The 21099-nt window shown below is 39.6% G+C and overlaps 3 protein-coding genes across 3 annotated transcripts in view; 1 reads left to right on the top strand and 2 right to left on the bottom strand.

Annotated features, from left to right (window-relative positions):
* LOC126267353 (39S ribosomal protein L40, mitochondrial) overlaps positions 1-10766 on the bottom strand; it is a 41068-nt gene extending 30302 nt beyond the window's left edge. Inside the window, exons 1-2 of the mRNA XM_049972480.1 lie at positions 10582-10766; positions 10354-10449 (exon numbers count right to left, since the gene is read on the bottom strand). Of these exons, the coding sequence (XP_049828437.1) occupies positions 10354-10449; positions 10582-10616 (131 nt within the window). The 5' untranslated portion in view covers positions 10617-10766. The remainder of the gene's footprint in view (positions 1-10353; positions 10450-10581) is intronic.
* Positions 8465-10250, bottom strand: LOC126267354 (prefoldin subunit 3). The gene has a single exon (XM_049972481.1). The coding sequence runs from the start codon at positions 10180-10182 to the stop codon at positions 9619-9621; it is 564 nt and encodes a 187-aa protein (XP_049828438.1). The 5' UTR covers positions 10183-10250; the 3' UTR covers positions 8465-9618.
* A 32-nt stretch (positions 10767-10798) lies between the features above and the next one.
* LOC126267352 (syntaxin-17) overlaps positions 10799-21099 on the top strand; it is a 49990-nt gene continuing 39689 nt past the window's right edge. Inside the window, exons 1-3 of the mRNA XM_049972479.1 lie at positions 10799-11218; positions 15960-16155; positions 16243-16475. Coding sequence (XP_049828436.1) covers positions 11087-11218; positions 15960-16155; positions 16243-16475 — 561 coding nt within the window. The 5' untranslated portion in view covers positions 10799-11086. The remainder of the gene's footprint in view (positions 11219-15959; positions 16156-16242; positions 16476-21099) is intronic.

The raw sequence follows: 21099 nt of genomic DNA, 5'->3' as shown, positions 1-21099 counted from the left end.
ATACAGTGGTATATACAGCGCTCTGATGCTATATCGCACAGTGAGATCAAATATGACAAAAGCTATCAAAGTATCATACCTTACGAATGGCATGAACAAGAGGAATGTCCCTTTTGCAGGATGTCAGACAGCAGCTTACTTAATCAAGAAGTGCCAGCACCTCAACACCATGCACCAGAAACCAATATGCCGAGAGACATTCAACAGACTTCCAAATGTAGTACCAATGGCAATCGAGGAAGACCATCATGATATGGCAAATGGTGGCAGAAGAGAGATGAGGCTTTATGACATCTGTTCATCACAAAAACAGACAAGAAATAGCAACACTGAATGTAGAACTCAGTCATAGAGAAGTTCATCCATCACTGGCACAAGTCTCTATACGGCAAACCGACAATGATGCAGCTGGAAACCACAGACGTATGTCACAATCATGAGACAATATCAAAGATTCTTGCAGATACAAACAGCTCCACGACAATTAGACTGCTGTTCCAGAAGAATTATATACAGCATATTGAATAGTACATGCCCATAATGTCCATTGTCAATGCCTTGAGCATGTAATACATCACTGCAACAAAAGAAGTGCGTTCCACAGCTGTTATGCCCAAAGATAACACAGAAAATAGCAGTCCTAAGCACACTACAAAACTGCAGAACAGCCAGCCATGGGATGGAGGCTATCACTTTACTCTGATTGAGGTTGCTCTCCTAAGTGCCACAGTTGTTCTCTACTGCCATTAAGAAGTTCCAGCTACTGATATCAGGAAAATTAAAGAAGTCAAAAATCCAATGAGGTGAGATTGTTGCAGATGAAAATCTTCCTTGGATGACAGTTGCCAAGATGTCACGAAATCTGATCTGCAATTATCATGTTCTCCAGGTACTTACAGATTCTGGGCCACCTTTTTTCATGAAACTGGATGATAATCATTACCAACTGGAGATTATGTTCCAAGCTTCCAAAGATGTTAAGCTGAATGTTCCAAATGGAAAAGTCATCTGCCTGACAAGAACCTGGGTAATGAGCATAAACAGTAATGACAGGGCACAGCCCCTCAATTGTCAGACTGCAGTCATACGGTTATCTTTTGAGAATTATAGTTGATACACTACTGGCAAGCAACAGCTCAGTGATCTTCCTACCATTACTGAAGATAAATTTTACATCAACTTGTAACCTCATTTATTTGCTGGAAAAAAAAATATTTGAGGGATACTGGAGAAGATAAATGTGCCTGCAGAGATTTTTATGCTCATCCAACTTATAACAGGAGCAGAAATAGTGTAATTGATATGAGCACTAAATAAACTCAGCTACACGTAAAACCACATTTTATAAGGAGCAGTTACAGATGCCATGTGTCACGTGTTACAGTTGCTTAACACTAAGTTTATTAAATACCTGGCAGAAGAAGAATAATTGACATTACTCTTGACACCATCTGGAAGCATGTATCTCTTTCACCCTATGGGCACATGCGCGTAAGCCTCCACAGGCTGAGCTCGTTTCCATACAATACTTCTGAAGGATTGACTATATCATATTAGTAAATGTAACAACTGCCCCTAAATGAACTGGTCATCTATTGATTTCATAAAAACGTACCAAGTTTGCAAAGATAAGAATGTAGCAGTCATTAACATCAAGACTGGTTTTAGCAATACAGTACATTTTAGGAGATTTGGTATGAAATCACTTTTCTCCAAATTGAGGATCAGCCTATATGATCATGACAACCTGTGGTCTAAAATTTAAACAAAGTACCTGCAGGTTGACGTTTTCATACTTAAAAAGAAAAGGTGGGGTCACTGGTGAGTGTGATGACAAGTACCACGCCATTTTCTACACCAAAGAAGGGATGGAATTCCAACACTTTTGGACTGGGGGGGCGGGGGAGGGGAGGTGAGGTGAGAGGGGGGGGGGAGAGGGAGGGAGGGAGAGGGGGGAAGGGAGGTGCAGGAAGGAAGAGGAGAGGGGAAGGGAGGGGGAGGAAGGGAAGAGAAGGGGGAGGGGGGGGGGGCGGGAGGTAAGGGCATTCGAGATCAAAACCAAGTCTGGAATGCACTTAAAGTCAAACAATAAGAAGATAGTCAGAAGAGTTGCAACTCACCATGAAGAGGAGATGTTGAGTTGCAGAAAGGCACAACAAAAAGACTGACAGGAAATTAGCTTTCGACAAACAAGGTCTTTGTAACCCCCCCCCCCCCCCCACACACACACATACCAATGATAATTCTCATCAAACCTGCAATAAAAATTGATGCATACAAACAAAATTATGGACGAAGTTTTAACATGACATCATTAAGATGATCACTGAAAGACGAGGACTGAGCTCTCTTGAAAAAATTCACGTAGAAAAAAATATGTATCAGATATTTGAAGAGACAGTCCCCCAACTACTAATATATGTCTGAGGTAAATTAGGTATACCTCAAAAAATCTGAACCTGGACAAATGTACGAGAACCTAAAACTATCTCCGCCAAAAGGTGATCCCATGTAGATGCTTCAAAATATTTCCAGATTTCTCGGTGAAACTTCCTTTAAAAAAATTCTGTGTCAAAATGTGTGATTTTCTGAAATGAAGCAACAGCAATAGTTCATCATAGGAAGTCTTTCATAAGGGTTGAAAATTAAGTTTCATCTGTGCTCTTGCTTGAGCTAAAAGCCAATAACTTCTAGCAATCATTAACCTTAAAAAATCAACAGCAACATTATGCTATCCTATTTTGTAAATGTTTTAAATGTATACATTATTTCTGACACATCCAACACTAAAGTACCAAATGATTTACAGATGAATAAATAAATTAGTATATTTTACAAATGGCATGAAATGTTCAGTATTTTACCAACTGGCAACTGTCCCTTTGCAAAGCAGCTAGTTGGCACAACACATCATTACTACTAAAATTCTTTCCTACTCCTCTAGTTAGTTTTAGGCAAATCTTAATCTATTTACTAATCTCTTGACTAAACCTTTTGCATCCATTTTTCTCCCTTGTATCTCCACACACTGTGCTTTTGCATAATCTTAAAACTTGCAAGTTCATTAAGGGGTCATTCCATGTCAATTCAACCAATTTGAGAAAATGTTCCACCTGAGTGTCTCAGATTTGGCTGAAATTTAGCACACCAATGCTACCAAGTGTGGAAAACTCATGTACAAAATTTCAAGTTCCCCTGCCAATTAGTTCCAGAATTACGGCTTGTGAAATTAGGTGGCATGACCCGGCAATTGCAACCCACATCTGGCAATCTATCTTCAGACCCAACTTCAGGTCTTAATAACTTTGAAACTATTCTGCACAGTCCAATGAAATTTTTACAACTCAGTAACATCCTCTTAGAGAACACATTCTACGAATCAAAACACCAACAACATATTTCTGAGGGTAAATAAAAAATTCCAAAATGTGATTTTAAAAATGTAATACGTTACAAGGTACATATTGTAGGTGCCCTCTATACCAAATATAATTCACTCAAAAAGGGTATAAATATTTTTTGTGGTAAGCTTAATGTGGTCTAAACACACACAGAACTCATCTTGCCCACATCAGTCACACAAACAGAGTTACATGCACACGAAAATCAAAAAATTTGAAAAACATGGATTTTCTAAGTGTGGTAGCACAAAAGGGACAAGTGATATCCAAGCCAAATTTCAAACACTGCATAAGTAGACCATAATGTAGTATGTGGCAAAATTTCAACTTGTTATTGCAAGGCATCTGTGTACAATAAAAGTTGACAGAGATGTATCTGGTTACGTTTCTTTTACCACAATTTAGCAAGTAATAGTGATGATGCAGACAGCTTATTTCAGATAAAGCTGCAGCAATTGTTGGGAACCATGAACCATTGTTGGGAACAATGATAGTTTTCAGGGACAGAATGAGTCATTGTTGGGCAGGAACAAAGGAAACAAGCAACAATTACAGGTTACTCATGTTTTTACGATTCTAGTTCAGACTGGTCAGTACTGCTGTGGAAAGTCAATCTGGAGGCAGAAGAGTGTACTAGTGGTGCTTTTGTTCAAACAAGTTGCAGTATTGGTATAGCACAAGCATCTGAATGTCATAAAACAACATATGGAACAAAATGTGACATTCACTTTGTACTGTATGATCTGGATGAATCAGACCAGGATTTGTTGCTATGGAGATCCGAGATACAACCTGCAGGCACAAGAAGTACAGTTCAAGGAAACTTTGGTGTTTCTTATCATCATATGAAAGTGTTTCTGGATAAGTATTCTTTCCTACAACGAAGTTTATTTGATGCATTTCAGATTCATAAGAGGACAGTATAGTGTAGCCTCAGAGAAATGGATGTAAAGTCAGTATTGAAAGTGAATCAGTGCATGGGACGGATGAGCACTTAAATACTTCAGTGACTGCTCTTGGTTTGTCTCCCATGAAGACACACAAAGTTGGGAAAAGAGACAGGCCCAGCTATGGTAGAAGAAAACTACAAGAAGCTCAAATGGAATTAAAACACAAAATAGCTGACACACTAATGGTGGAAGAGGAAGAACTATCTGTTCCAAAGTAACAGAAATCATGCCAGAAATGCTCAGATTTTGACAAAATTGGGCATGATTTGAAAGAAAAATGTGCCATATCTACACGCCAGAAAAAAGTAGCTATTATTACCCTTGCACCTTCCACCTGGTCTACTGACTACACTGCAAAGGAATTCAATGTTTCTACATATATGGTAAAGAAAACTAGGAAAATAAAAGCAACCCAAGGAGTGCTTCCACAACTTCAGCAGGCTCCCAGTAAGCAATTGAGTTCAGAAATACAGGTGCTAGTGTCGGAGTTTTAAGAAAATAATTACTACAGCCGAATAATGCCTGAAAAAAAAAAAGACTATGTAACAGTGAAAATGGGAAATCTATGTGTACAGACGCAAAAAAGACTGTTGCTATGCAACATATCAGAACTATATTCAGAATTCAAGGAAAAGTATCCCAATACCAAACTAGGTTTATCATCCTTTTCCAATCTTCGGCCAAAATGGGTTGTGCCTGTAAGTGCAAGGTGGGCACACAATGTTTGTGTATGTGAGACCCATCAAAATGCTAAGCTGATGTTTGCTGCTATATATAGGATATAAAGGATTCTGGTCTGGATTACAAAGGTGCAATGAAGTTGCTAGTGTGTGACATCAGTTCTTACCAGTGCTTTATACACAGGTGTGAAAAGTGTCCTGGTAAGGCAAATCTTGCAAACACATGAATAACAAACTGTATGGTGAAATACTTATGGATGACGAACTTGTTTCTTATAAACAATGGACACACATAGATTGCACAAGTCTTGAAACTAAGAAAAGTACAGTGGAAGATTTTGTTGAAATGTGTTGTCAAAAAGCAGACAAACTGACCACACACAGCTTCACAGCAACAGTGCAATCAGCGTATCTCCAGTTTTGTAAGGATAATTTGAAACAAGATGAAATTAGAGTAATACTAGACTTTTCTGAAAATTATGCATTTATAGTTCAAGATGCCATCTGAGGATATCATTGGGACAACAGTCATCAACTCTCCAGCCATTTGTGATTTACTATAGAAGTGAATCAGGCAATGTGTCTGTCATGCATCTGGGTGTTTTTAGTGAATGTTTTATTTATGATACCATTGCAGTTCATGCCCATATTCGCACTGTCATGGCATATGTGAATAACAAGCTGCCTCACATACATTTTGTGAAATACTTCAGTGATGGGGCAGCTAGTCAGTATAAAAACTGTAAAAAATCTCACAAATTTAGGCATGCATTACCATGATTTTCAGATTCACGCAGAATGGAATTTTTTCCCACGTCAGGGTAAAAATGTATGCGATGGTATTGGTGCTACCATTAAGCACACGGCATCATGAGCTAGTCTGCAGCATCCTACAGAAGGTCACATTCTAACACCTCTTCAATTATTTACCTGGGTACAGAAAAAGATCTCTGGCATACAATCATTCTAAGTTTCGGATGATGAGGTGAAATCAGTCGAAGAGTTGCTAAAAAGCAGACTACAACATGTTAAAACTGTTGCAGGCACAAGGAGCCATTAGCACTTCTCTCCAGCGGACTCTGACAAGGTGCAGACTGTCCAGTTATAACTATAGGTTCACGCACATGTGTCTGGCTCAGGATTCAGAAGTAAAAGCAGCAACATACAACCAGGTTGCTACGTTATTGCTGTTTATGATGATAAATTGTACTTAGGATTTGTTGCAGAGTACTGTGAAGCAGAAGGTGATGTATTTGTGAAATTCATTTCACTGGCCACATTTGGTAGACAGGTGTTGGAATCCTTTTGAACATATTCTTATGACAGTTCCAGTTCCTAACAGTGTGTCAGGAAGACAGTACAATTTGCCACTCAATGTACAGAGTAAAGTAGCTAAAATGTGGGAGAACTTCTGATCAAAGGACAATTGACTGGTTTTTAGCAGTTAAGGTGCATTAAACATTAATGATAGGTTCTGTTAATCTGTCTATATGTTGCTGCTTAGTGATTAAACAGTTCTGGGAGAGGATGAGAAGAGGCAGAACAGTTTATGATATGTTTTTTACAAAATTATGTTGTGCAACAATGGCCACATTGCCAAATACATGTCAACTTCCATTGTGTGTGTGTTTGTGTGTATATAGTTATGGTCTACTGTGTGTGAAATTTGGCTTGGATACCACTAGTCCCTTTTGTGCTACCACACCTCGAAAATCCATGTTTTTCAGGTAATTTTTCATTTTTTTCTATTTTCGTGTGCATGTAACTCAGTTTTTGTGACAGATATGGGCATGATGAGTTCTGTGTGTGTTAAGGCCATATTACGCTTACCACAAAAAATTTATACCCTTTTTGAGTGAATTATATTTGGCATAGAGGACTTTTAACGTATTACATTTTTAAATCACATTTTGGAATTTTTTATTTTCCCTCAGAAATATGTTGTTGGTGTTTTGATTCATGTAGTGTGTTTTCTAAATGGATGTTACTGGGTTGTAAAAATTTCATTGGACTGTGCAGAATAGTTCCAAAGTTATTAAGACCTGAAGTTGGGTCTGAAGATAGATTGACAGATGCGGGTTGCAATTTACCAGGTCACGCCACTTTCTTCCACAAGTCATAATTCTGGAACTGATACTTTGTAGACGATGTGTTCCACAAATGGTAGAATTAGTGTACTAAATTTCAGTCAAATCTGAGACTGGGCTGGAGCCCCTGGTTGAACTGACATGGAATGACCCTAAGAAATTCTTTTAGCATATTACCAGTTTTTTACTTATGTTTGTAAAAAGTTTCAAGATGTTTCCAGACTTCTCAGTCATGTAGAGAAAATATGTATGAGATATTTGAAGAGACAGTCCCCCAACTACCAATATATGTCTGAGGTAAATTAGCTATACCACAAAAAATCTGAACCTGGATGATTGTTCTAATTCTTTGGAGGAGAGAAACAAGACAGATTAACATCTCATTGATGACAAGGTCATAGATGGAGCATGAGCTCAATTAGGGCAAGGGTGAAGGAAATTGCTGATGTCCTTTGCAAATGAACCATCCCAGTATCTGTCTTTAGTGATTTAAGGACACCATAGGATAATTAAATCAGGGAGGCTGGGCAGGGATTTCAAGCACAAGTCCAGTGTGGTAACCTATGCATAACCTTGCTGGGTATAATAGTTTTGGTGCAAGCATGCAAATTGTTATTTCTATTTAACTCATTTATTGTTCCATCTCAGCAGAACATTTTAAATTAGATATGTTTCGGTCACTCAATCATCTTCAGATGTAAGTCAATGTAAAACTAAATATGTACCAACAAATATTTTACAATAAGTAGAAAAAAAGAGAAATTTTACAGAATTTATGTAAGTAGTCTCATCAGCAACCTATCTCATCTACTCCAAACAATGTACACCCTCTCTTTTTTATCCGACTGTTTGTAAAATATTTGGCACAACATATTTAGTTTTACTTCATTTTATAAAGATATCCCTGAGTGATTGAGATGTGTAGTCTAGCTACAAATGTGCAACTGATACGGACTTCCATAACACAAATATGTTGACTACAGTAATTATTATTTCTGCCAGTTGCCTCTCTTTGTAGTCATGTATTTAAGCAGCATTTCCTAAAACTAGACAACTGGAGAGCACACCATGAACAAAAGTTTAAGTTACTCTCAAAAAAATACTGTTAGAGCAAAAGTAATTAGCAGCAGATTTAGAAGCATTCTGTATCTTTACCTAGCTTCATCTTTTGCAGAGCACCATATTGTGCACAACGTTTTTCAGACAAAATTACACCACAGTAACAACACACTACAAATCATTTAATTTCTGTAATGGAGCTGGTAACACTTTCACACAAAGAGTTTTCATTATAAAATATGTAGTCAATGAAAAACAAACATTTCCAGAAAACAAAAACTGTAGGGTACATTCTGTAAATTCTGATTTTATTTATATCAATTTATCTTTAGGCTGGCAGTTTTCAAAGTTCGCTAATATGAAAAATACAGGAAACATTTATTTAACACGCACATGCAACATGTTAGGAGGTCAAGTGCAAGACATTGTGTACAGCAAAATACAACAGTTTCACTGCAGTATGAGAATCTAAATTACTGAAATGTGAAGGGGAGCGTGGCAACAGAAAGAGACTAAAAAAGATATGTGAGCATAAGAGCGTAGATATGCTTGTCTAATTAGTACACAACAAATAGGAACATGTTAAAATATCTAAATCTGCTCTCAATATTACATGGCTGGGGTGGTTGGGGAATGAGATGAAAACTTTAAACAAAACTGAAGACAAAATTTTAACCACAGTACGAGACGTAGTAAAATTCATTTGGTGGTGTTTCTCTATGCAGTTAAAAATTTTAGCCATTTTTCAAAACAGCCAAGCAATTTAGGCTGAAACCAAATACGTACTGGCACTGACAAAAGCATATAATGGAAAGAATACTAAAACATTCCAGTAATTAATAAATTATGTTCAATTGCAAGAAATATCGTAAACAATAACAGAATAAAAGACATCACAGTAAAGTACCTATAAATATATTTTTATTATGGTTACCAATAATTGAAATAATTTAGTGGAGAGAAGAAAGCCACAACATATTTTATACGCAAAATATCACAAGAAAGATGCACGCAATGGTTTCAATATCAAAAACAAGAAACTAAGTCTATCAGACTAACAAAATTAAATGGCAAAAGGTACACATTACAGACTGCTCATACTATCTGAAGCAGATGACAAGAATAAGCAGCAGTTTTATATTTTAAAACATTTTTATAATACTGAGGAAGTTCTCACGTTTCACTTAAAGACTTTATTTGAGGGTCAAATGTCTGGGGTGTACAGTGTAACACTGATTTCAATAATGTGGACAGCTTGACAATGAAACATTGACTATTTTGAAATGCAAATTTGAGGCAGATAACTCTACCATAAGACAAAACACAAATGTAATCAACCTTAAGGATCTGTACAGTATTAGAATTTTTTAAATATATGTTACAAGCGGAGAGCTGTTACCAATATGCAAAAAGTAAATGCTTCAATCTCTATTCATTAAAATTATGCACTGACTCCTTTAGCTGCCTGCCGTCGCTTCACATCCCAATTATAAACACGGGCCATGTTGACTTCTGTTGTGGTAAACTGGTCACGCAAGAAGTCTAGATCATGATTAACACAATTTAGGTTTGAGCGTGCAGCCTCGAGATTCTTGCTCAGTAACTGGCGTGCCTCTTCCAGGGGATATTCTAACATCACATTAGCTCCCAACCACAATGATACTTGCTTTGTGGGTGGAACTCTTGCTTTGACATAAACTTGTTCTCCCAAAAGGAATTGTGTTATAGTTTCTGAATCTGCTTCCTGTTGGCGTTCCAATAACTTTATCATCTGGAGGGAATTCTCCAGATCTGGAATTTGTGCCTTGAGGCGACGCTTCTTTGTTAAAAGATTGCATTCCATCAGCTTGTATTTACTGTGTTGTTCTTCCAGTTTATGTAGAACTTTATCTACATTACCACTGTTTTCTTCCAGCGCCATATAGGCACTAACATCATCAACGAAAGATGCTTCAGGTATGCCTGCATAAGATTTCGGTTTTTCATCGTCGGCTTTTGTCTCCATTGCTGTTATCTGACTGTAGTACTTTACAGTAAAAAGCTCTGACACTTGAGTAGACTTAGAACACCCCTCTGAAAATACGTGAACGTCGAAATAATAGATTAGGTACCTGGAATTTCTGAAACTTAAATGAGGATGCATATGTATTTTAAAATGATGAAATACCATACTTACAACAAACAAGGCGTAGCTTTGATGAACAGCGGGTTAGCTAGCGTAGTTATATTTCTTGATAAATGGGTCCTCGCTGCGACGCTGGACACGGACAACCTGTAAGAAAATACATAATTCATCAGCGAACAGTAAAAGAAAATAAATATGTATAATTCGAATACATCTTTTAGAGCCATGCGCTGTACTACATGTTTCTGGAAACTGTTATAGCAAATAGCTGATTGTAACCTTAAAAATGCACTGATAAGACCACCTCCTAACATGACGTTAAGCACTTCGACAAGACATTCAAATCGTTGTATTAATTTCACTTCAATTACTGATTATTAGTGTCCCTTTCCTCAAACCGCTTAGCTGCAGCACAACCGTATATGGTACAGAAACCTGATGTTCTCTGATACCAAAGATGAAACACTCAGCTGTACAGTTTCGACGCTCATTGGCTGATTGCATAACGAGTCTCATTGGCTGACTTCGCCGTAGACATTGTGCGACGAAATACGGAATCTTTCATTTGTTACCAGGTGCAAAACAAAAATTTGTTTGAACAACAAAAGCCCAGTAGTCATTGTTTTCTGCGCATTTTAGTGTCGTGTTTACGTGTACGTGTTTGCTTGAATCTTGTAATTGATCAATCTGTTCGAAATTAATTATGTTTTCTTGAGCGTGCATCTATCGAAAAACAAAATATTGCATTGTAACGAAGTGAAGCAATTAAAATAACATTTTTGTGATGGGTGACACTTCGCCTGTCACTTCGAAACAGACATTTAAACGAGTGGAAATACACCTAAACAGATTCAACGAAGTCGCAATACCTCATCATGTTGATCTACTCAAAAAACATAAATTGAATATTCAGAAGGTGAGACTTAATTAAGTTTATGGATCATTCCACTGTCACTCGCATTACAAGCTGGTAGTTTTCTTAAATGTAAATGAACTTAAAGCAAATGTCAGGTGACATTTATTATTACTTATAAAATTTACGTAGTTTTGGTATTTTGCCTAATTTGCATGTACGTCATTGTGAGATATATTAAAAATAGAACTGTCGTTCACTTTACAGAAAAAAATCTTTCTTAAACCTAATCAAATATTTCCCACCATGACTAACTTTCGATATATAGTTATTTTTTTCTTCCACAGTCACCATGAAACACAGCTGAATTAAATGCAGGTTCATTCAGGCCATGTTAAATGTGCAGAATTGTTTAATAAGTTTCACTCACATCACATAATCAAGAGAATTAAGGGCAATGCAGGCATCATATGCTATTACGACCAATATAATAAAAATAACCAAGAGAAGAAACATTAATACTTAATATTTCGACTAATGACCACAGCAGTTGAGTCCCATAGTGCTCAGAGCCAACTTAATATTTCGACCTATAAACATATCAAATCCTGCAGCAACCAAATTAAATGGCATCAACTTCGACATCAAACCTATTATAAATTCTGTTGCCCCCGCATTCCCGTTCAGGATCTCGAAGGACGCACCAAATGTGCTCATTGTGTACAAATGATGTATCTCCATCATTGACAGTGACGTGTGATCTACTCTTCTCCACCCATTATAGAAATGTGATCTTAGAGTATCAACTGAAGACTGACAGATTCCAGCGTAACAGTAGGTACTATGCTTTCCTTGTAGCTCCAGAACGATAAATTTTACACTAATAACTATTTTTAGGAAATCTTTGCCTTTTCTGACTGGTAACTATTTCTCCGTATCACTATGCTTTGACAAGGTATAAGTTTTCAGTGTATTTTTTAGAACAAGGGCATTTTTTTAAATATTCCTTTGATTATTGGTGCTCCTTTAAAAACAGATTCTAAATTCACAATTTTGTTTCATTTTTTCTACATCATTTTAAGACCTTTCAGCCACTTTTCTAAATGACATTTTGTTGGCTGTTCCTGCAAATTGTCTTGCATTAAAAACTTGACATTTTCTTGCCAAAATTTGAGCTCTAACTTGCCTCTTCACTGGACTGCCAGTGCCATCTACAGGACCTTTCCTTTGTGAAGTGGCAAAATAATTCCACATTATTTCCTTCAAATTATATTTATTTTGAAGTGCTTTGTGACTAGCTGCCATGTATCTATTTGTGAACTGTGATCCGGGGCCCTCTGGTCAAGTACTGATTTTACTGGCCTCAAATGGATTGCTCCAAGCAGCCTTTCTTGTGAACAATCAAAGTCTTCTTTGTGTGGCTAAAGCTACCAGACAGTATCACTATCGAATGGCGTGTAACAGACTTGTGACTGACTTGTGGTGGAGTGTGCTCAATAAGAATTCTGTATTTTGTTCTGTGCAGAGAAAGTAAAATTTTCCAAAAAATCCATATGCAAAAGTGTCAGATTTAGCAGTGGAAGATAAAACCATTGCTGTCTTTGGCATACAGTTTTGTTTGCTCTTTTTTCACAAAACAATGCTCCAGAAAGATGGAAACAAAGAAATTGTAGACATGTCAAAAAAAGTTTTGCGTCACCTCAGTTCCGAGAATTTTGGAAATGTACAAAAAATTAGAATAGAGATCAACATAAACATCATTTCTGCCCTTTTTATTGCCCATAAGAACCACACATTGCATGTTGTTCCACCATACAGTGAGACCTTCAGAGGTGGTGGTCCAGATTGCTGTACACACTGGTACCTTTTATTACCCAGTAGCATATCCTGTTGCATTGATGCCTGTATTTGTCGTGGCATACCATCCACAAGTTCATCAAGGCACTGTTGGTCCAGATTGTCCCAAACCTTAACAGCGTTTCGGTGTAGATCCCTCAGAGTGGATGGTGGGTCACATTGTCCATAAACAGCCCTTTTCAATCTATCCCAGGCATGTTTAATAGGGTTCATGTCTGGAGAACACAGTGTTATTATCCTGAAGGAAGTCATTCACAAGATGCGCACGATGAGGGTGCGAATTGTCATCCATGAAGACGAATGCCCCACCAATATGCTGCCGATACAGTGGCACTATCAGTTGGAGAATGGCATTCACATATTTTACAGCTGATGCGGTGTCTTTCATGACCACCAGCGGCATATGTTGGCCCCAGATAATGCCATCCCAAAACAGCAGGGAACCTCCACCTTACTGCACTCACAGGACAGTGTATCTAAGGGGTTCAGCCTGAGCGGTTTGCCTCCAAACACGTCTCCGACGATTGTTTGGTTGAAGGCATATGCGACACTCATCGGGGAAGAGAATGTGATGCCAATCCTGAGCGGTCTATTCAACATGTTGAGCCCATCTGTACTGTGCTGCATGGTGTTGTGGTTGCAAAGATGGACCTCGCCATGGATGTCAGGTGTGAAGTTGCACATCATGCAGCCTATTGCGCACAGTTTGAGCAGTAATACGACATCCTGTGGCTGCATGAAAAGCGTTATTCAATATGGTGGCATTACTGTAGGTAGCAGTCATCCACTGCAGTATTAGCCCTTGGGTGGCCTGAGCGAGGCATGTTATCGACAGTTCCTGCCTCCCTGTATCTCCACCATGTCTGAACAACATCACTTTGGTTCACTCCGAGATGCCTGGACACTTCCCTTGTTGATAGCCCTTCCTGGCACAAAGTAACAATGTGGACGTGATCAAACCTGTGGTACTGACTGTCTAGGCATGGTTGAACTACAGACAACACGAGCCGTGTACCTCCTTCCTGGTGGAATGACTGGAACTGATCGGCTGTTGGATCCCATCTGTCTAATAGGCGCTACTCGTGCATAGTTGTTTGAATCTTTGGGTGGGTTAAGTGACATCTCTCAACAGTTAAATGGACTGTGTCTATGACACAATATCCACTGTCAGTCTCAGTCTTCAGGAGTTCTGGGAACCGGGCTGATGCAAAACTTTTTTTGATGTTTGTATACTGTGCCAGTTTAGTTGCAGTACCTTCTCTTGCACTCTGCCAGGAACAGTTGAGGTAACATCACTCATCATTTATAACACATTTCTCCATCAAATTGTGCTGACAATCATTACAGCCATTGCATTTCATAGTCGAACAGTCTTCTTTAGGTGACTCACATAAAAATGTGTTTAAATAAGAGGCTGAGTATGTAGGAAATGCCAGAACAATTTTGCTTAAATGTTTACAGTCAAATAAAATTGTTGTGGTGTTTACATCAACAAATGTTACGTGGTACTTGAGAACCCAGAAGCACATGTTTGGGTCTAAGTTCAGCAAATCTACTCTTCACAACAATTCTACCATATTCAGAAACAAAAACAGTACATGCTTCACTCAGACAAGAATACAAATATGTTTGACTTGCAGTTTCTTTTTTGAACCATCTGGAGTAGGAATAGATTTTACAGCCTTCATTCCTGGTCCTTGGTGATTTACATCATCTCTTGGATACAACTTTTGTACAGTTGAGACAGTAGTGCCATCAAATTGGTTGGAAGTAGCGATGAATTCTTTTCGTTTACTACCAGTGAGTGAAATTGCCTCCAACATACCTCCAAACAGTTTCTTAACAACATCAACCTCCTTTCTTGGTAAATATGGTAGAGCTTTTTGTGCTTGGGCTGTGGCTTTCTCAACAGGATTTGCATTCTTATAAGAAAATAAAGTTTGGATTTGTTTTGATAGATTCATTTCCCATCCTTTATTTTTTTAAGCATCTACATTTGGCAACATGCTCTCTATTCTTTCATGTTTTTCACTGTTATTCTTGTTTCCTTTTTGCAATACATAAACATTTTTCCCTTCTTTTCCCTACAATTATTTCATAATTTATTATTATTATTATTGTTGTTTTATTATTATTATTATTATTATTATTATTATTATTATTCATTTCTCCATCTTTAAGTTACTGCCTCATTTTTCTTGCAGTGGAAGCAGAAGTTGATGACATCTTGCTAGCTGAGGAGAGAAAATAGTTGTTTAATTTTCTTTTCTTATCAAATTTTGCAATAGAACTCCAACAAACAACATAACTAATAATGTTTGTTTTCCTATAGTTAATATAGTGTCCCACATATTACATAATTGCAATTTGCTGTATATCATTCAATAACTATTTTAGAAGGCTAAAATTCTATGTAAGTAATGTGTATCATAAGTTCTAAGAACTGCTAGATATTTTTTGAAGAATCAAATTAAAAATTCTCTCACATTGCAAGTAAATATCCTCTTTATAAAGTTTGTGTAGTTTGACACCGTTAGAGCCATAATACGTACTTCTTATTTCATTTCATAGTTCAAAGTATATGCAAAATAATTTGTACACAGTTTATTTAATATACTACTATTTATAGTAGTACCACAGCCTTCTTTGAGCCAAAACCTTATACAGAATCATTTCCCACAAAAAAATTTCATTGTTAACAAGGAGTTTGTAATGTAGGCAACAGTGCAAAAATAAATTAACAATAAATTTACCAGTTTAAAACTTTCAGCAAAATGTCCCCCTGACCGTCACCAAACCTGTATACATTTGATAACGAAATAGAAATCATTCTGCATTAATTCTCTTCAAGACAATATTTTATAGAGTATGTATTTCACTAAGAGAATATAACTTGATTCTTTTTTTAATATTTTGTACTTTCAGCTAATTCTAGTTTTTTATTCAGTTCCATCAGGCTGGTGACTGGGATAGAGTGAATCAAGAACAGATTAATGCTACAAGGCTGGTAAAGCAACTGAAAGCTCTACTGTCTGAAATAGACGCTTTGCGTTTACAAGTACGAGATGAAGATATTCAGAAATTTGATCGTTCCGTAGCTGTTGCGCGGCAAAATGCTTTGAGTGCTATAGAAGAATATACAGGTATGCTTGGGTGAAAGTCGTCTGTTGTTTATGTACCGTTACATATGATTCAAGCATTAATATAATGTTCTTTTTGCATATTTGTAGACAAAAAGCTTTCGCCTATTGCGTGTTCACCAAGGAGATTTTCTAGTCTTGATAGTTCACCAGAGGAGGAGACCAATGTTCAGGATGTGTTCATTGGAACTGCGGAATTTGAAGTCAGTATTGCAGAAGAAGAATTAGAGAAGAAAAGGGAGTGCCTTGCATCGTATGATGCTCTTCAATCAGAAGTGAAGAATATTCATGAGTTGTTTCAAGACTTTTCAGAACTAGTTAAGGTAGGAATTTTAAAATTAATCTGTAAACCTCATAATTCCTGTTATGCGAATTTAACCATATTTGAAGACCTATAAAAGCAGTGCAGGATTTTCATTTTCATTTTTTTTGTTGACTGAAAAGCTTGCATTATTCAACATCATCTGTTATATTTGACGACAGTTAGTGTGTTCATAGTCCTATATGATTGTGTATCATACTAAACAAAATCAATATGTAATGCATTTGTTTTACATGTCTTAAGAAAAAGAGAGTAAATATTGTAAAGGATGTTAGTGGCACCAATGTTAGCATCCAGTGCTTAACGATTGAGACAGAAAGTGAGACTGAGGATAAGAAAGCAAAAGCAGAAATGCTTACCTCCATTTTTTTTTAAATATATTTCTTTACATAAAGAAACCAGGAGAGTTGCCACAATTGCATCCTTGTACCACTAAAAATTGAATGAAGTAGATATTAATGTCAGTGGTCTTGAGAACCAGCTCAAATCATTAAAATTGAACAAAGCTGCAGAGGCCAGTGGAATCCATAACAGATTCTCTAATGATATTGCATCTGAGTTTGACTCTATTTTTAACTAGGCTATAATCCATCATAGATCCCACAGACAAGAAGCCATACCAGCAGTTGGTAGAAAGTACATGCTACATTTCTCTGCAAGAAAGGTAGCAGAAGGGATTCACAAAACTACCAACCAATATACCTGACATCAGTTTTTTGTAGAATCTTAGAAGATATTCTTAGCTCAAACAGAATGAGGTATCTCGAACAGAATGACCTTCATACCAACCATGAGTTCTGAAAACATTGATCGTGTGAAACCTAACTCGCATGATTTAGCCTAGACTCAAGGCAATCCGGTACATGCAGTATTACTCAATTTCCAAAAAGCATTTAACTCAGTACTGCATCTATGCTTACTATCAAAAGTACAATAATATACGGTATCAAGCGAAATTTGTGACAGGATTGAACATTTTTTGGTAAGGAGGAAACAGCAGATTAATTTTCTTCAATGGAGAGTCATGGAGAGACATAGAAGTAGCTTTGGGTGTGACCCAGGGAAGTGTGTTGGGACATTTACCGTTAATGTTGTATAGTAATCGCCTTGTGGACTTATCACAGATATATTGAGCTACTGGCTGAAAGTAACTGTACAAATATTCAGTCAAATCTTGATAATATTTAAAACTGAAGCAAAGATTGGCAACGTGCCTTAAATGTTCAAAATATAAAATTGTGCTCTTCACAAAATGTAAAAACATGTACTATTATTTGCTAAGATGATATCTGTTCTTTCGGACAACGCCTGTAAGTAGCTAAGGGTGTTCATTTCATTGTAATTTCATTCTAACGAGCTGCTTGGTCACCGATGGTATCTGTTCTTTCGGATATGTCTGAAAGAACAGATGCCATCTTAGTAAATGTATAGTTAAGGCTCACCGGCAACTTGACCATCTTCATCTTCTGTGGGAATGCACAAACAGTGCCCGACCTCTTACGGGAATCGGCAACGCGCCGTGAGTAACGAGTATAATGGGCGGGGGCACTACGAATGTAATGCGGGACAATACATTGAGAATGTGGGTTTCGCAGGAGGCGTGCCAGAGATAAATCCCTGCAGTCATGCTATCCTCTGTGTCCTCGGTGGCTCAGATGGATAGAGCGTCTGCCATGTAAGCAGGAGATCCTGAGTTCGAGTCCCGGTCGGGGCACACATTTTCATCTGTCGCCCCCAGGGGCTCGGCATTCACTTGCTGAGTACGGGCTTGGCGACCCCGGGGTCCTGAGCTGGGGACTGGTCGGCGCTGCCAGTGTCCTGTCACCGTAACCCCCGGACATGCTTCAGCGACCACCGTACGGCGCGGCGGTGAAATGTTGTGTGCTGCGGGGAATGGTAATCTTGGCTTGACCGCCTGGATTCCGAGGAAGGCCAACCTCTATAAAAACCCCTCAATCTTTCGGTGTGCTCCGCGCCTAGTAGATGCATGGCTGTTGGGGTGGAACAGTCGCAAGTGGGCAACCTCTGGGGCACCTGCCGCACCCCAGTTGTATAAGGCTTACTCAGGCACGCGGGGCTCTGTCTGAGCGGACTTTTAGTTCCCTAGCTGCTCGTGGGACCACAATGGACCCTTCGACCTCTACATTTCCCCCTACCAGTGGCTTGGGTGGGCCGCTGGTAGGAAAACACACCCCATCGAAAAAGCGGCTATGCGCTGCGAGTCCTCCAGCGCCTGGTGTTGCTAGAGATTTAACAGAATGTAGTAACGGAGCACATGCTGATAATCAGAATGTGTTTTTGATTATTAAAAGGAAGGAGGGTAGCTTTGAGAGGGTTTCTCCCTTTTACATCCACAAGGGTCTTGAGGGAATTGCAGGAACACTGAAATCTGTAAAGCGACTGCGCAATGGGACTCTGTTAGTTGAAATTTCTAGTTCCCGTCAAGTCGCTGCCCTTCGGAAAGCAAATTGTCTAGGAGAGTACGCTGTTGAGACCGAGCTCCACTCCACTTTGAATTATAGTAAGGGTGTTGTGACGTGTAGGGACTTGGTGGATATCCCCATAGACGTGCTAAAATTTGAGTGGGCTGACGAAGGAATTGTTGACGTGCAGCACATTATGAAACGAGTCAATGGGGACCTCGTCAAATCTGACTCGTTTATTCTCACATTCAGTTGCCCGAGACTCCCAGAGCATGTTAAAGCGGGGTTCTTACGTTTGTCCGTACGGCCATATTTCCCCAACCCAATGCGCTGTTTTAAATGTCAGCGCTTTGGGCATACTACGTTGGGGTGCAATGGGATAGCCACTTGTGGTAAATGTGGTCAGCCTGCCCATGACGGAGCCGATTGTTCATCGCCTGTGAAGTGCGTGAATTGCTCTGGGAGTCACCCTGTCTGGAGCCGGATCTGCCCCATCTATCTCGAAGAACAGAAGGTACAGGAGATTAAAACATCTAAGCGCATCCCCTATGGTGAGGCCAAGAAGCTCTTTAAGGCCATGCAACCTCCTGTGTTTTCAACATCTTTCGCTTCCGCTCTCAAAAAACCAGTACAACTGGCCACTGTTGCTACACAAACAGAGGTTGCTAGTGTTAGCACTAAAACCTGCGCTTGCCAGTGCACTTGTGCTGCTGCGGTTGTTTTGCAATCTGCGGCTCTCCCCGCTACATCGGACAAGGCCGTGGTTGCTGACATTGAGGTACTTCCAGCCTCCCCCCATATGGCGCCTTCTGCCCAGGCGAGTCAACCTCCAACTGTTGACAAGGCTCTGCATTCCAAGCCCCCCAAGACAAAGCCTCAGAAGATGAAGGTTCTGCCACCTGAGGAGACTAGTCAGCGTCGGTCCGATGACGAGGCCATCGTACTGTCTGACATCTCCCGTGGGTCGTCATCGGAGCTTATGGACATTGATGTCGACCGGGGGCGATCTTCTCGCCCCAGGAATAAATCTCCGGCCAGTACGGTCTCTCCTCCAAAGCACAGAGGCAGGGTGAAAGTTCAGCCACCCTGATCACTGGCTCCCATATTACAGTGGAACCTGAATGGGTTCAGGACGCATGTGGCCGAATTACAACTCCTTATACGAGAGTGCCCCTTGTGCTTATGTCTCCAAGAGACACATTTTCGGGCCACTGATTCTCCTTCTTTACGCGGCTATACCGTATATCGAAAAGATGATCTGACAGGGCAAAGGGTGGTGTTGCGGTTTTTGTCCGTGACATGCACCCATCATCTGAGCTCCCTCTCGTCACCGACTTGCAAGCAGTTGCAGTTGACATTCTTGTGGGTCGGAGGCTCACAGTCTGTTCTGTTTATTTACCACCTCCGGATGTGATAGACTCTGAGGCTCTCACGGACCTTATTAGCCAACTCCCCCGCCCATTTCTTCTTCTGGGGGACTTCAACGCTCATAATGTCTTATGGGGCTCTCGGACTACTTGCCCCAGGGGTTGCATTCTGGAAAGCGTCATGATGTCTGAAGAACTGTGCCTCCTCAACTCTGGTGCTCCCACTCATTTCTGTACTGCTTCCGGATCATCATCGGCTATTGACCTTTCCTTTTGCTCTCCAGCACTCGCGGATTCTGCTCTGTGGGAGGCTGCAGCTGACCTCCATTCTAGTGACCATTTCCCCCTCTGGATTCGCCTCCTGGATGAGGCTGTGGCATTACCAGTGCCGCCCCGGTGGCACCTTTGCAGAGCTGACTGGACACTTTTCAGCTAACTGGCTGTTTTGGAACACCGTGCCAGCGTCCACGAATGGGTAGACCATGTCGTGATCTCACATGCTGCTGCATTGTCAATCCCACGGTCATCCGGTCATCCCAAGAGGCGTCCTGTCCCTTGGTGGACCACTGAGTGCCACTCAGCCATCCGCGCCCGCCGTGCAGCACTGCGCCGCTTCAAGTGCCGTCCCTCAGCTGACAATCTTGCGGCCTTTCGGGTGGCAAGGGCCAGAGCGCGGCGAGTGATTAAAGATAGCAAACGACGGTCATGGCAATCGTTCTTGAATTCCATCTCTCGCTCCACTAGTTCTACGAAAGTATGGGAGGCCATCAGGAGGATTTCCGGGAAACTCAGCCAGCTACCTGTCATGGCATTGCTGCATCAGGGATGTCTCCTC

The sequence above is a fragment of the Schistocerca gregaria genome, chromosome 4, assembly GCF_023897955.1.
Source record: "Schistocerca gregaria isolate iqSchGreg1 chromosome 4, iqSchGreg1.2, whole genome shotgun sequence".
Classification (NCBI taxonomy): Eukaryota; Metazoa; Arthropoda; class Insecta; order Orthoptera; family Acrididae; genus Schistocerca; species Schistocerca gregaria.
The sequence above is the reverse complement of the archived record's forward strand: the minus strand, read 5'-3'. Positions and strand labels throughout refer to the sequence as shown.

Bases quoted from the DNA above. Each gene is read 5' to 3' on its own strand.
- LOC126267354 (XM_049972481.1), bottom strand. From the start codon at position 10,182: ATGGAGACAAAAGCCGACGATGAAAAACCGAAATCTTATGCAGGCATA.